Source organism: Protopterus annectens, chromosome 8.part0, assembly GCF_019279795.1.
Source record: "Protopterus annectens isolate FY-2018-M chromosome 8.part0, PAN1.0, whole genome shotgun sequence".
NCBI lineage: Eukaryota > Metazoa > Chordata > Ceratodontiformes > Protopteridae > Protopterus > Protopterus annectens.
The window spans coordinates 1,685,079,867-1,685,096,289 of NC_056741.1; the positions used below are offsets into that span (position 1 = coordinate 1,685,079,867).

General features: G+C 37.5%; 1 protein-coding gene across 1 annotated transcript in view; it reads right to left on the minus strand.

Annotated features, from left to right (window-relative positions):
- LOC122808529 (adhesion G-protein coupled receptor G5-like) overlaps nucleotides 1-14,821 on the minus strand; it is a 192,185-nt gene extending 177,364 nt beyond the window's left edge. Inside the window, exons 1-2 of the mRNA XM_044079484.1 lie at nucleotides 14,704-14,821; nucleotides 12,852-12,945 (exon numbers count right to left, since the gene is read on the minus strand). Coding sequence (XP_043935419.1) covers nucleotides 12,852-12,945; nucleotides 14,704-14,821 — 212 coding nt within the window. The remainder of the gene's footprint in view (nucleotides 1-12,851; nucleotides 12,946-14,703) is intronic.
- Between the last annotated feature and the right edge of the window lie 1,602 nt (nucleotides 14,822-16,423).

Below are 16,423 nucleotides of genomic sequence, written 5' to 3' on the forward strand. Positions count from 1 at the left end.
GGAACTTTTTGCATGTAGGTATTTACCCTAAAAATCTTTTCATTGACTGTGACCTGACTCTCCTTTCTATATGTGATTTGTGAAAAATATGTCCTAACACCAGTTAGGTGACAAGCTATACTATCTAAGAGGGCTGCCAGCTCCCTAGTAGCATCAAAGAGCTATTGTGGATGAGATAATTTGTACTGACATGAATAAAAACAGATCTGCACTTCCTTGCATTAAAGCATTCTAAGCATTCTATGGCTTGTCTCACATCCTTTATTTTTGCTCTTGGCAAGCATAACACTGTTCGATGTCCGTTATCTTCTCTGTAAATGTAAGTATCTTTTCCTCTAATAATTGAATCTCCAATTACAAGAATATCTTTTCTGATAAGATCTGAAGACTCCTCAACTTCTAATTCAGTAATACCTGCTCTATCAATTGTTTCAAAAGCATGACCTTCATCACCATTAGTCTTATTAATCCTACTGTTTTAACTGTGTATTAGATTCTCAAGCATACAAAGCATCGTACCCTATATGGAAATATTTCCCACTATGCTGTGACAAGTTTAACACAGTGGTGCAGTGGTTAGTATTGTCACCTCACAGCAAGAGGTTCTCTGGTTCGATTCTTGGCCTTCTGTGTGGAGTCTGCATTTCTTCCCTGTGCTTGTGTGGGTTTCTGTCAGGTGATCTGGTTTCTTCCACTTTCCAAAGACATGCAGCAGGTGGATTGGAGACTCTAAATTGGCCCTAGGTGTAAATGTATATGCGAGTGTGTAGTATACCCTACATTTCAGGGTTGGACACCAGGCTAGAAGCCTAACTCCATAAAACTATAACCACTATAGAAACAATGAGTATCTGGAAAACACTCATTGCCCGATGTGCTGAATGGCATGGACAGAAATGAGAGAGAGAGAGAGAGAGAGAGAGCTGCTGTGACATGCATCACTGCTATATGGGATATGTTTACATTACTCACATTTGTACTATTTGTATGTGTTTTATATGGTGCTGAGGCATTCAGCACTGTGACAAAATATGTGCATTACAGCTGTGCTCTGTACTCTGCATATACATTTTTCATACAGTGTTGTGACAGGCATCACTCTGACATAGGATGTACATTACAGAAGTGCTTTGCATCTCATATGTAATTATTTCATGCAGTGGCATGACAGGCATCACTCTGACATAGGATGTACATTACAGAAGTGCTTTGCATCTCATATGTAAATATTTCATGCAGTGGCATCACAGGCATCACTCTGACATAGGATGTACATTACAGAAGTGCTTTGCATCTCATATGTAAATATTTCACGCAGTGGTGTGACATGTATCACTTTGATATAGAATGCATATTGCAACAATGCTTTTGTTCTATATGTAAATGCTGTATATGTTGCTGTGACATTTCACTTTGATACAAGATGTATATTACAGCAGTTCTTTCTGTCACATATATAATTTTTCTTATAGTGCTTTGACTTATATCACTGTAACATAAGAAGTACATTACACTAGTACTTTTTGCCCAATATGTAAATGTTTCACATGGTGACATGACATGCATCACTGTGATATAGGATTTACAGTATAGAATTGCTCTATGTCTTATATGTAAATGTTTTATACAGTGCTGTGACATGCATCATGGTGACATAGACTAGGCTCTACATTACATACAGTGCTGTGACATGCATCACTGTGTCATAGGATGTACATTACAGAAGTGCTTTGTATTCCATATATAAATGTTTTATGTAGTGCTGTGACATATATCACTGTGACATAGGATATAGCAGTGCTTTGGATCTTATATATATAAATAACGTAAAGTCACTTATAGTGACTTACAGTGATACAGAACTCTGAAATGCTTTTCCAATATATCAACTGAGTCCAAACCCAGTGAACCTTAGATAAGAATATTTTGATTTACTGCACTTGCTCTTACTTTAAACAGTCATCACTACTGCTTTTTTAGCATTTTAAAGCATTTATTTAATTCTGTGTCAAAAATAGTAATTTCTCTGTTTGATGGCTTTTCTAGTTTGGTGTGCCTTCAAATCTCTTTGCAGAAGGGCAAATTAGTCAGGAACTTAAGTTTTGCTAGCTATTTGTTGTTTAATCTGCACTTGAGAGATGTTTTTGCTTTGCTTTTATATTAAGAAATTTCAGGATCATTCCTCTTGGGACAGAAGGTGTTTCTGAGTTGGGAAGCACTGTAGGAAGCTCAGAATGTTTTTTTATTGGTTAGATGACATAGGAGTCAGTCTACAAGCTTTTTTCTCTACTGTAAATCAGGCAAGTTTGCAAGGCTCTTTGTTCACTTACAGAGGACTCTGCAATACTTTTCCAGTGTTTCACCTGCATCCAGAGCCATCCAAGCTAAGAATATTTTTTAATTGACTGCACTTGTACTTACTATATACGGTAATCACTACTATTTTTGAGCATTTTTAAAGCATTTATTTAATTTTGTGACAAAAATAGTATTTTCTCTGTTTGTCTCTGTGGTCAGATTGGTAGATTTGGTCATCCTAAGGTAATGTAGCAATTGTCTCATGTCAGACAACTAGTTAATCATTAAAAAAGCAACATGGTGCGTGAGAGATGCAACTTCTTTAGAGGCAAACATCCTGTATACAGATGAGGCTGTCAGAATACTCATACTACATCCCTCATACATGGCATTCACCACACACAGATAGTCTTATGCTGAGGCACTTAAAAGCAACTGAACAAATCTCAAAAAGCTCCAAAGTCACCTAATGGCAACAATGCTCCTCAGCAATCACTAAAGCACACATCAAAAGCAACACCAAACATTGCACATAAAATTATACTCGATTCCTCAAGAGCAAAGCCCATAAGGCAGGAATACATGTGGCCTAATACTCTTGTCACTGGGGACTTCATTGTGTGACAGACAGATGCCCTACTCACCATCTTAGAAAAAGTAAAGATAATGTAATGGTTAGTTAACTATCTGGAGCCAGAATCCACAATATCACACATGCACTCAAATTACTGCACCCCAGGTACCAATATGATTCTTTCATAGTCCATATGGGAGCAAATGACCCAAGCCATATTTCACTGGATTATATAAAAAGAGACATGATGGATTTCTTGGAATATGCACCAAAGATAGGTATGAGCCTTGCATTGAGCAGTTTTTACCTTCACCAAAGATGATGCCGCAGTATGAACAGAAAGTGACTGATTATTATAATTGGCTTTGTTTTTGGTGTCACTCTATGGGGACCCAAGATCTGTCAGCACAGGAGGACATGGTTAAAAGATTTTGTTACTTTGCAAAGGACCTACCTCCCTCCCAGGCTTTTGGATATTGATTTAAAACATTATCCATCTCCTTAGACCCTTTTTTTAGTCAATGCCAAAATGACAAAGCTACCAACATAGTGAAAAAGTCTCCAAGCAACCTTAAGGTGTTCCTATTCAGTGTTCAGAGTCTACACAAAAAACTATAACAAGTGTACCTGTCCCTACCTTACTCCATCCTGACCTATCCTCCTCATCTTCCTTTTTCAATTATCTCTGCTTATAGAATGTTACATTATCTATACCTGACTGTCTAAAGCAATAAATAACTTGTTTTCTTGCAGTCTAACAGGTACAGTAAACTCTCACTTAACCGGCACCCATGGGGATTGGTAGATGCTGGTTAAGTGTAGTTTCCGGTTGCTTGAAAGATGCTTTGCGATTTTTGATTAGCTCATATACCGGCATATGAGCCAAACAGAAATCACAAAGCCGAGCCTCTTCTGTTCAATGAGGAACAGCCCACTGTTCTGCATTGAGTAGAATTGGCTCCACTTTGTGATTTTTGATTGGCTCGTATGCCAGTGTATGAGCAAATCAAAAATCACAAAGTAGAGCCTTTTCTGTTCAATATGGAACAGTGGATTATTCTGCATGGAACAGAAGTGGCTAGACTTTGCCATTTTTGATTGGCTCGTATGTCAGTATATGAGCCAATCAAAAATGCCAGTTGCTTGAGTTCTGAATATAGGGGACTTTACTGTATAGTGAATTGACACTCCATTACATAACTAGTTGACCATTTGCCAGGGTGCTTATTGTAGTCTTTCGGTCTGTGTGAATGAAACTGTTTAATTTCTTTTGTTAATAACTTAAGATTTGCTTTTGTATCTACTTTATTACTTATAGCTTTGTTATTAGTATTTTGTACTTGTATGAGTTTTACATATTTTATGTGTTTGGAGCTTTTCTCCTTGGGTCTCTGCAGAAAAAGGCCTTCTCGTCCAGTCAGACTAACTCAGTTAACAAATGTCAACTAAATAAATAAATAAGTAAATAAATAAGCTGCACACCTTTCAAACCCTCCTCATTCTGGAGAATATAGACATCTGTGCCATGACCAAAACTTGGTTTGAATTGTAAGGCTACTGTGCCTTCCACACATTTAGACCAACAGCAGGACAGAATGGGGCAAAATATGGAGGTGTCTCAGGTTATGTTAGCAACAAATACACATCCAGACTGATTGAACCAGATGACACCATGGAGCTCATCCACATGCAAGTTAACATAGATTAGGCTCCTCACGATATCATAGCCATCTACAAGTCACCATCCTTTCCTCTATAGTCTCACAACTCTCACCTAAACCTACTAGAGGAACTCACCACCCAACCAAACACTCTAATCATGGTTGACTTTAATTATCCCTGTAGAGACCGGAAAATGCACATTGACTCAAACTTAACATGCACAATGCTTCTTGGACTATATTAACACAAACACCCTAGAACAAACAGTGTACACTCCAAACCAGAGGATCAAGTATACTGGATTTGGTACTCACCAACATGGGACAGTTTTGCTCTCCCAGTATCAAGTCCTCACTAGTGAGGTGGAATTATAAAGCTGTCTCATTTAAAGTAAATATCAACCCAGAAAATCCAGCTAAACCAGTAACTGTTAGGAACTATTCAAAGGCAAACTACACCCTATTAAGTGGTAGTTTGTCAACATTGAGGGCTGTCCCAACCCCAAGACCTCTGCAGAATTATTCACAGAGTACCTATACAAACCAGTGAATGGCTGCATGGATGCTGCCATACCTACCAGAAATAAACCAAAATAAACACTGAACACAAACCCCACTGAAAGAATCCTCTGCTAAACAGAATATATAATAAAAGAAGAATGCTCATTGCCAAAATCATTAAGAGAAACTGCCTTAAAGACAAATGTTTTCTTATACAACTAAACAAGAAACTAAGAGGTCTAATTAAGTCCAACAAGGCCAACTACGAGGTCAAGATAGTCTTACAGGCTAAGCACGATCAGAAGGCCTTCTTATTTATTTATTCATTTATTTTTACTTTATTTGACATTTGTTGACCAGGTTAGTCTGACTGAGCAAAGGCACTTTTCAGTGGAGGCCCGGGGAGAAAAGCTCCACAAGTAGTACACCCATAACAAATAGCCAACTATATACGATGCAGTAAGATATAGAAAATGAGTTACATAATAATGATGAACATTATTTATACATATAGATTATATACAAGCTAATGCTGATGAATTAAGAAATACCATCCCTGTAATAGAGGCTCAGATACATACTCAAGGAGTATTAAAGAAAGAGAAGATTAGTTCACTTAGGTAGGATGAAGAAATGATTGGACAAATAGTTTGCAAGACATGAGGAGTAGTCAAAATAGTCAATGAGTAGACATAAGAAGAAGAAAAAAGAAGGGGGGGCAGTGAGGGAGAGAAGAACAGTATAGTGAGGAAAGTCAAGGAGAGTAGTTACAGTCACATAGTCAAGTACTATTTAGAAATATTTTGGTTGCAGTCTTGAATTTTTGAGGGTGATGGATATTTTTAATTTCCAGAGGGGGGTTATTCCAGGATTGAACAGTACTGTACCTGAAAAGGTTATGTCCTTTTTGCTTCTGGGTTTATAGATTTGAAAAACTTTTGGTCAGAGCTACTGAGAGTTCTTGGAGGGCTGTAGAGGGAGACAAGTGAGACAATGTCAGGACAGAAGAAGGGTACATACAGTATGGAGTGTATGATCTGAAGCTGACAGAGAAGCAGTTGATGAGGAAATTCTAACCAGTTTAAGCTTTTAAGAACAAGACAGTAGTGAGAGGAGTAGGTAAGACCAGCTGCAAATCCAGCTACTATTATTGTGTATGGTTTCTAATTTTGAAAAGAGAGAAACCTGAAGGTTGGTGAGGATCTATAGAGTAGGCTTGGAAGTAAGTAAGCATGGTATAGTGAAATTTTTGCTTTATTGGACAGGATTTTTTTGTTTCTATAAAGGAGCCCAAGTTTTTGGTTGGTTTTCTTGATGTTGTTAAGAACATGCGAGTCAAACTGATGACCACAAGAAGCTTGGTATGAGACTCAATTGCCATAGGGATGTTATTTAGGGAAGAGATTGAGAAGGAGGATTTAAGATGGTTCATGGTTTTGGGAATAAAAAGCGGGAGTTTTGTCTTTTCAGGGTTAAGAATAAGCTGATTTCTGGTGAGTCAGTTTTCAATAGAATGGAAGGATTTTTGTGTGATAGTATTTAGGTCAGAAAGGGAATCAGCAATGGTGATGACTTGTGGAGTCATCTGCATATTGTGCAAGTGGTTGGTAAAGATATTGAACAGGAACTGGCCAAGGATTGATCCTTGAGGTATTTCCATTTTGACAGGAAGGGGAGGAGATGTAGTTGAGAGCCATTTAATGGACTGATCACTGAGGTAACTAGCAAACCAGAAGATAGTGGAAGTAGATAGCTGTAGTTCAGAGAGTCTGGCCAGCAGTAGAGGGTGGGAGACAGTGTTAAATGCTTTTGAGAGATCAAGAAATATGGTAGAGATGAGTTTGTTATTGCCTCTGGCTTGGGAAATAGTGTTCTGGAACCTTAGAGGTAACACACATTTGTGCTGAACTGGTGGTGAACCTTCATCTATCAGAGTAACATAGTAAATCTACTGGCTGATAAATTCCATTGAACCTTCACCCCTATTGCTCCACCAGGTGAAATCCCATCCAACATACATCCCCAGCTAAAGCCAAGAACACTGCCTCCATGGGTCATGACAACATCCCCGACTGTCTCCTGAGCAGGATAAAACAAGACCTTTAAGGACCACTTGAGGCATCCTTCAGCCACAGCCTTGAAACAGGCTACATTCCAAGTGACTGGAGGACTGCAACAGTCATTCCCCACCAAAAGTGTGGACCATCAACAAATCCAGGGGAACTACATATTCATCAGTCTAACAAGCCTAATATGCAAAGTAATGGAATGAATTATCATGGAAATGATAGACAAAGACATTGCAACCTACAGACACTGGAACCATCCCAGTTTGACTTTGTTTAGGGAAGATCATGGCTACTTAACCTGGTAGACTTCTTTGAGAAGGTCACCAAGGGAATGGATGAGGGTAAACAGTACATACGGTATTTCTTTACCTGGCTAAGGCATTCCATACAATACCCACTCACTCATTGTTGACAAGCTCTCTGAACATGGTGGAAATCCTTACATAACTCACTGGATAGCTATCTGTCTCACAGACAGGACCCAAGATGTCAGGACTGATGAGACCACCTCCACCAAGAGACTAGTTACCAGCTGAGTACCCCAGGGATCTGTGCTGCGTCCAAACCTGTTTAGTATCTACTTCTCAGAAGTCATGACTAATGTTCAAAGCCTTTGGTTCACCAGTTTCACAGATGACTGCAAACTGGGAGCTATTACAGATTCCCCAAGACATAAACATTTTGCAAGTAGGTTTAACACAAGCAAATGACTAGTGCCACAGCCATGGCTAAAACTCAGTGCCAAAAATGCAATATAATGCACTTTGGGAAACAAGTTAATTACTCCATCAAAAAATAACCCTAAGAATCAATCCAGTTGTAAGGGATCTGGGAACATACTTAGACAGTAATCTGACCTTAGATCAACACATAACTAAGATAATAAGAAAATCATTCTATGTTGCCCAACTTATAGGTAAGTGTATGGCATTTAGGTCCAAGGAAGTTATAATACCACTCAATTCGGCCCTTATCAGACTTATCATCAAATACGATGCCACCTTTGGCATGTATCTAACCAGACACTTGCAATAGTTGGAACACCTACAAAGGTTTCTCCTAACAACAAAATCAGTGCAATACAAACATAAAACATGTTAAATTATCCAAAAAACAAACAAAAAAAAAAACAAGAAAAAAAGGTTTCATGTTAATAATGAAATGCTTTTTTATTCAAAATAGTAAGCGCTGGCTTCATCAGACAGAAAACTTCACAAACTGAAATCATTAAATAATCTCATCACATATTCACGTGACTTCTGCCATCCAATCACTTTTAATATTTTAAAAATCTAGATATTAGTACACTTTTAAAATTAATTGCCTCATCAATTCCTGGTACATTACATTCATTTAATAACATTGGCCACTTTAATTCTTTTAATTCTAAAACTGTTTTGTCATCCCCACTATAAACAATTAAATCAACACTATCTATCACAAAAAATAATTTCTTGCATGGATTACATTTGTTTATGTTTAAATAAAGCATTGTTTCATCTCCTACTTTCTTGGCATGCACACACACACACACACACACACGCGCGCGCGCGCGCGCATGTGTGTGTGTGTGTGTGTGTGTGTGTGGGGGTGTGTGGGGGTGTGTGTGTGTATATATATATATATATATATATATATATATATATATATATATTTATTTTACATATTCATAAATTCTGAACTCTGAGCAAGAACCTCAGCAAAGGATAGGGGAATAGAATGGAAAATTTAAGGCACATTGGTTGAAAATGAGTAAAGATAATACATCTGTAATGGCAGCAAGTAGGTGGCATTAGCAGACGCTGATAATTGAGATAGAAAGGAAAATATTGGAACTAGTTAACAGCTTCAAATATCTGGAAGAGGTGGTGGCGAAGAAGGGATGTCTGAATGAAGAGGTCAAAGCTAGAATCAGAGGGGGTGCAACCAAATGGGACAGAGTGTCAGGGGTAGTGTATCGCTGAAGTATGCCTAAGAAGCTGAAAAGTAAGGTATACAAAACAGTGGTATGACCAGTACTATTGTACAGTACAGAAAACTGGGAAATAAAGCCAGAGCAGTTGAGGAAGCTAGAGGTGATATGGATGAAGTGGCTTAGACAGGTGGTAGGATGCACACTGTGGGACAGTTGAAGAAATAAGGACATCAGAGCAGAAACCAAAGTAGCTCCAATTGCTGAGAAGGTCAAGAAGAGCAGACTACAGTGGTTTGGGCGGATGTGCAGAAAAGCAGAAGACAATCTAGTAAAGTAGATTTGGAACAGACAAGAAGAAGGCAAGAGGAATTGAGGGTATCCAGCAAAAATATGGATGGAATGCATGACAGGTATCTGTGATAGGCATGACTGTCAAAGGAGGTAGTAGAGTGCACTTAATTGAGAAAGATGGTGACAGTTAACACGAGACCTTGACCTCATGTAGAAAAAGGGGACTGATGATAATGATGTTACATGTGATTAAACAAGAATCAGCTGGGTTAGCTGGTGTTGTAGGTGGCTACCTGAAGCAGATGCATGCAGCTCTTTTGCCTAATAAGATTATCCTTTTTCCCTGAATTTTATATAAGTAGGTATGCTCTGAATTTCTGTTGGTAGACCAACAATCTTAGTTCCAAGATGGAGTAAGCTATCATTAGATGCTAACTAGTTTGTGAGACTTTTAGATGGTGGGGTACTTTTTCATTTGGATTGATGCTGTTAAAGGATTTTTCTTGATGGCCAGCCGGTGAATTGTGGAGGTACATAACATTCTCTGTAAAAGTGTATATTTGCCAGGCAAAGAAGATATTAGAGTGGCACACTCTCTTATAGGAAGCCAGTTTTCCAGATGAATAGTCATAAAATGAGGTTCATTTTTAGTTGAAAGGACTATCAGTTTGCAAATGCTTTTGAAGAGATTTTGGATGTCATGAAGATTTTAAAGTAGTCACTGACAAACAATGGTAAGGTGCATTGTAATGGAGGTTGTAGGATGTTTTGGCAATGACAATTCTTCTATCAAAGGTAAAAATAGTATGAAACTTTCTTGCATCCAACAAGAGTTAAATTGATTTTAACCTTTATGTTGATGATATGAAGTGATATTTTTAAGCTGGGCTCTAGAGTGTCCCTTACATATTTGAAGGGTATAAAGCATTCTATCATCTGGTTGTTATATGACAGTGGGATAGAAAAACAAAATCACTTATTTAGCTTGTGTAAGGTGGCAAATAACTTCACTTTGGTTGTTTTAATACTAAGTGTGAGTTGCATGAGAAACAATCATGGATGCAGGTTTTTGAGAGTACAGTTTCTGACATTCAAAGATTTATGTCAGTGTAGAAGAATATCTTTAGTTTTAAGTGTATTGTTAATGGGTTAATGAATAGCCTGAAAAGGACACGGATGAGGACTGATCTTTGGGGAGGACTTGCAGTGATTTTCTGGTTATGAAAAGGAGTTGTTGTACCTGTTTGAAAACATTCTGTTTGAGATGTAGTTGGAGAATTAGCATATAATGTGGAGATTCCAAAATTAAGATATGTGATTGAGTTAAATAGTACTGTATAGCTGAATGAGTCAGTGGGTCACAGCAAAGGTTTGATGATTGCATGTCAGGTTGAACCTATATGTCAGATATGTTGGAAGAGCAAATTGCCACATGTATTAAGGAACAACAATAAAAGGCCATGTGCAGAAGAACTACAGTTGAGTAATGATGAGATAAACTGTTTCTATTCAAAAGAATGCTCCTAGGGTAAACTAAGGGTATGTAGGCTTCAAGTGAGGGTAGGCTAGGGGATTTCTCTAGGCAAGAGACTTGGGGTGTACTGGTGAATTCAGATGCAAAGCTGGTGGGAGTTAAACCATAAAGGATCAATTTTGTGATGTAATTTAGTTTACCATTTTAGGTCATTTATTTGCTATGAGAAGGTGAAGACAGTATAATGAGAATATAATTAGTTTTAGTGCATCTTATTATACTTTTTGGCTTGATTACATTGTCTTATGCTAAGCATCATGGTCTAGGTGAGATCTTGTTTGTTTCAAGGTTTTACAGGTGATAAGCCTTTGCTTGAGAAACAGTTCCAGGTCTACTGTCACTCATGGTAGATATGAGGCATTCTGTAGTCTTATTCTTTAAGGATAAAGCGGATTTTGGATAATAACTAGATTTACGATTAGAAAAAATGTTTCTTCACTGACAATAGTGATGGCAAAGATCTTGCAAGTTACATTGTTAATGGTGTTTTATATACTGGCAGTGTTTATACTGATAGGGTGAAAGGTGTGGATTTAATTAATACACATATGAAAGATAAGTTAAAGTGATTTGGAGGACACACATAATGGCTAAGATTGACCAGTAAGAAGACTGTCTAGAAGAGTGCTGTCATTTCTAGCTCTGTGACATATGGTAGATGTTATATTAGCAGTGCGTGCCAGATAGACTATCACAGATATAAAATTATAACAAAGTAAAGAAAGCCTATGCTGAAAACAGACTGACAAACACTCCTATTCCAGACAACAGTGTTAACTAAATAAATACAGCTTGTGTGGAAAACCATCTCTACCCAGCCAGACTATCCAACTTATCAGTGTTAATTAAATAAATATGTCCTGTGCAGAAAACAAGCTCTGCCTAGCCAGACTATCACATTTATCAATGTTAACTTAATAAATAAGTCATCTCCTGAAAACAGGTCACTCGGCTAGATTATCCCAGTGATCAAATGTTCCAATGTTTAGGGAAGTCAAGTTTAATACCTAGAAAGGCCTTTAAAGAGCTTGCCACCATAAAGAGCTGAGTTAAATCCCTGTGAACTTGACCATTGATCTAACTTAATTTTGAACGAGTTAATGGATCCTATTTTCCTAACCCAAAGTAGTATATTATTGCACTACAAACAAGTCCTTCCATGAAAAGAATTATTCCAACAGTAGTTTTACCTGTTAAACTATCTACAAAATAATTATTGTTCATGGTATTCAGTATAGTCTTCTGTGAATACTCATTCACATTCCACAAACCACTATCTTTAACACATTTATAAATAATAATTATATCACCACTGACTAATTTAGATTTAATAGTAAACACGTTTAACACCATAATTCTACCATAATACCTCTTACCCAACATTCCATGTACTTCCTACTGAAATACCTTTGTATAATTTTCAGTCTAGCGTGCACATGTATTGACCCACAATATTTTATGATAGGCCTCACTATAGTTTTATAGATTGGAAGTAAGACTGTCATATCTCTAATAACAATGTTTCTAAAATATTGTTCATTTCCAAGTAACACATTCTAACAATATGCAGTAAATGAGGATGAAAGCTTAAAAGGATTTCAATTTTTATACTCAAATCTCAAGTGACAGTAACCTCTTGAATGCTAATATTATCCAAAGCATAGGCTAGTTAGTGTTCCCAATCCCAAAAATGCATAACTCAAGTTTTATTAACATTAAGATGGACTAAAATAAATAAGGCACTGCAGAAAATGGACTCCACACAGTCATACTATCTCAGTAAACAGCTGTCAAATACATGAATAAGATATCAACTAAAACAACCTTTGCACAGCCAGACTACTCAGGCATATAATTTAAATGGATAAATGATCATGACAACCACAACATGGAATATTTGCTATTAGGAAGAAGTAGCATTTTAAATTAATACAAAGTTGCAGACTTCAAAAAAAATGGGATTATTTTAATATATTTTCCCCAAATAATCAGTACTAAAATTACTCACATAGATGTTTTCTTGTCACTTTGACTGGTTTTGACTTCATATTTTCCATAACCTTTACTGAGCAAAATAATGAGAGTCACTATAGCAGGTATTCCTGTAAAGGTGAAAAAAATTGAGATCAGTTATTATGTTGCATTCTTCAGCAGCCTTCCATTATTTAATCAAGGTAAGTGATCCAAACTTAACTACCATGCCAATGTTACTGCTGTCATATTTGAGCATTGTATTTAATCTTCAGGGAAATGCAGTCAGTAGAAAAAGTAAATGCAACAAATATTCATATTTAAAGTTGGCACATTTTGCTGTACATCATATGTAATATAATGATCAAAAATATGCAACAGATTTATTTTTATGCTTCAGGTCAACCTGTTTCAGCTATACCCATGGAAATGCTTGTAGACACAAAAGTGCTTTTTTTTTCCTGACATCATTTCAGGGACATGCATGCTTACAGTGGGACCATGTAAACAGCAACACATCCCACCTGTTGTGAGACAGATCCCAGTGTGAGTAGGCTTCAAATGAGAATTGAAAGTTTACAGTTGTAAGGAACAATCTAGCACACATGGAGCTATGCTGTGGTGTACAGCACTGTTAGTTGTTACAATCACTGCAAAGGATAATCTCTAGTTCCTCCCTCCAAAGAAGGACAGCTGCATTTAGCCAATCACTGCTCCCTTGTCAGCCTAAATTCACACTCACTCCTCCCTCCCTGAGAAGGCCCCACAGTTTCCAAGCTGTTAAATGAAATCAGGTCAGCAAGTATAGAGCGATGCCTCTGCACCAGTGGGCCAGTGAAAATACTGCCTGGGTTTGATAAATATTGTTGCTATTTTGTTTATTCATTTAATGCTTTAGTGAGCTTTTATTTGCCATACATTGCCACTTTCTTATGCTTCAATGTGAATTGTTACTTTCCTATGCTTTAAAATTAAGATAGCCTGGTCAAACATCTGGTACATGACAGAAAGTAAATCTAGTTAATGAAGTGAGTAATGAGTGTTATTAGACACGAGGCAGGCAGAATGGTGCAGTGCGTTTGGAAAAGGCTTAAGTCTGGGAAAACTTTAATTATTAGTAATTATTTAATGTCAAGTGTCCTTGCTGTCTGTTACTAGTAATATGTCTTGTATGACAGTAAATCAGGCCAGCAAGGAGGCACATACAGCTTTATTAGGCACAGATCTAGTGTCTTTAATTTCAGAGGACATGCCTAGTGGGGATCTATGGATTGGTCACTACTAGGAGAAAGGTATGGAAGTATCGTGGATGGATAGTGAGGAGAAAATTTTCAGCTAAAATTAATGTGCTGGGGAAGGTTGTTATGGATGAAAAAGAGTGGGGACAAAGTGAGTGAAAAAGCAAGCTATTGAACTCCATCATGGATGGCATACTTTGGGCCATGGGCTATAGTAATATAAGAGTAACAATTAACGTAAAAGATAAGACCTGCAAGAGGTAAGTAAAATGTGTTAGGGAAGTGAGGGCAGCACATTTTCAGGAGGCTAGGGAAAAGGAAACAAAGATGATGGGGCAGTAAACAATAACAATGAAACTGAGTTAGCTGAAGGCATCATGAGGGAAAACATTTTTGGTTATGTGGGAGAAAGAAGGAATCCAGAAGTCGAACTGGCAAGGCTAAGCAGATGTGAAGGAGCTCACAGAAGGCAAAGAAAAATATCAGAGTGAAGGGATATTTAGTTTCAGTCTTCACAAAAGGCACATGCTGAATAGGAGGCAGGATATAATGGTGAGCACAATGGAAAGTTACCAGGCTAGAGGAGAAGGAGAAGAAAGAAGCGCAGAAGAAATTGGCTGTTCTTAGGGATGATGAAAAACAAGGACATACCCCCTTTAATATAATATAGGCCAGTGTGCTCTGGTAGAGCACCAATGTAAAACTTTAACAGATCACTGGATAGTGCAGAAATGCTAAAGGACTGGAAGATAACATGCTTGGTACCCATGTAAAAGGAGCTACAACCCTTGTAAGTTTACAATGATGGCAGTGAAATTCACAGTGATAATCAAGAAGGGATGCTTGGAAGCAACTTCAGGACATCAGCCAATATGGTTTCATGGATAAAAGGAAGTTGCAATCAAGTTTTATGACTAAGCTTGACAGGGGGGAATACCAGTAGAGAGTCTACCTGAACTTCAACAAGGTATTTCATTCTGTCCCACAAGATGCTAATAGGAAAACTGAAATGGTTGGGGGCAGGCAAAGTATAGCTGCATGGATGAATGGAAGAAACCATAATGTACTGGTGATAGGGACAGATTTACAAAAAAAGAAAGTGATTAGAGGAATATTACAGATGTCTGTCCTAGATCCAGTACTCTTTGGTATGTATTTTTCAGACACATGTACAGGAAATAGAGAAAAAAGATCCAATGCCTTTGTGGTGGAAAATGTAAGAAAATCTGAGCAAAAGCTTTCAAAGGCTGAAGAAATGGACATAATTGCTGTAGTTGAGGTACAATTGGGCAGCAGTTGGCAGTTGATATTCAGAGAAAAAATGTAAAGTACTTCACCGAGGCCATAGCAATGTCAGCATGTAATATCAGCTGGAGAGAAAACTGGCAATAACAGAGATGGAAGAGGATGTGAGGGTGTTGATTATAGATGTGCCAGAGCACAGGGAACACAATGAATGTGAGGGTGTTGATTACAGATGTGCTGGAGTACTGTGAGCACAATGAATGTGAGGGTGTTGATTACAGATGTGCTGGAGCACTGGGAGCAGAATGAATGTGAGGATGTTGATTACAGATGTGATTACGGTGTACTTTGAGCATAATCAGAAAGCAGTTGCAGCAGCAAACAGAGAGCTTCTTAAGTTGTATCTTCAAAGGCGAGAGAGACCAGAATTAAAAAGGCAGTGAATCCAGCAGACAGGGTTTTGAGCCCACTATGGTGAGTACTTTGTGCAGTTCAAAACATCAGATAAGGAAAAGGACACAAGGCTCTTACTGAGACCAAAAGAGACAGGGATATGATGGTGTTGCAAAAGATTATGTCAGGGAGATGAGTAGGTGCATGTTAAACAGAAAAGGCAGAGTTGAAATGAGGAGATACACACATGTTTGGACTAACTTCCAAGATCTCTGAAACTACTTTGGTGATATAATCCACAGGCACATTCAAAAGGATGTAGGACAGGTAGAAAAAAATATAATGCACTACAAAGTACAGACTTCACAGGTTTATCTCATTTTTCTATAAAACTAATGTTATGCTTTTATGTTTAATTCATCTCATATCTGAAAATTATGATGAAGCTGTGTTACTTGGCGAAGAGTATTTGTTCATATTTAATAGTTCACTGACTGTTGAAATATGCATAATTCATATTTATGATGTAATGACTATAAAATAAAAGACATATTCTCAACATGTGAAGAATATCTCTTACTTACCTGAAGTTGACTATGCCTAACAGGCAACATAGTAGCTGTAAAACTCAATGAAATACTCATGAAATACTGCATTTGTCACATACAATTTGTCATATGCCATTCCACATTTCATAGTACTTAACAAAATCTTTTACAGGATTATAGATGGA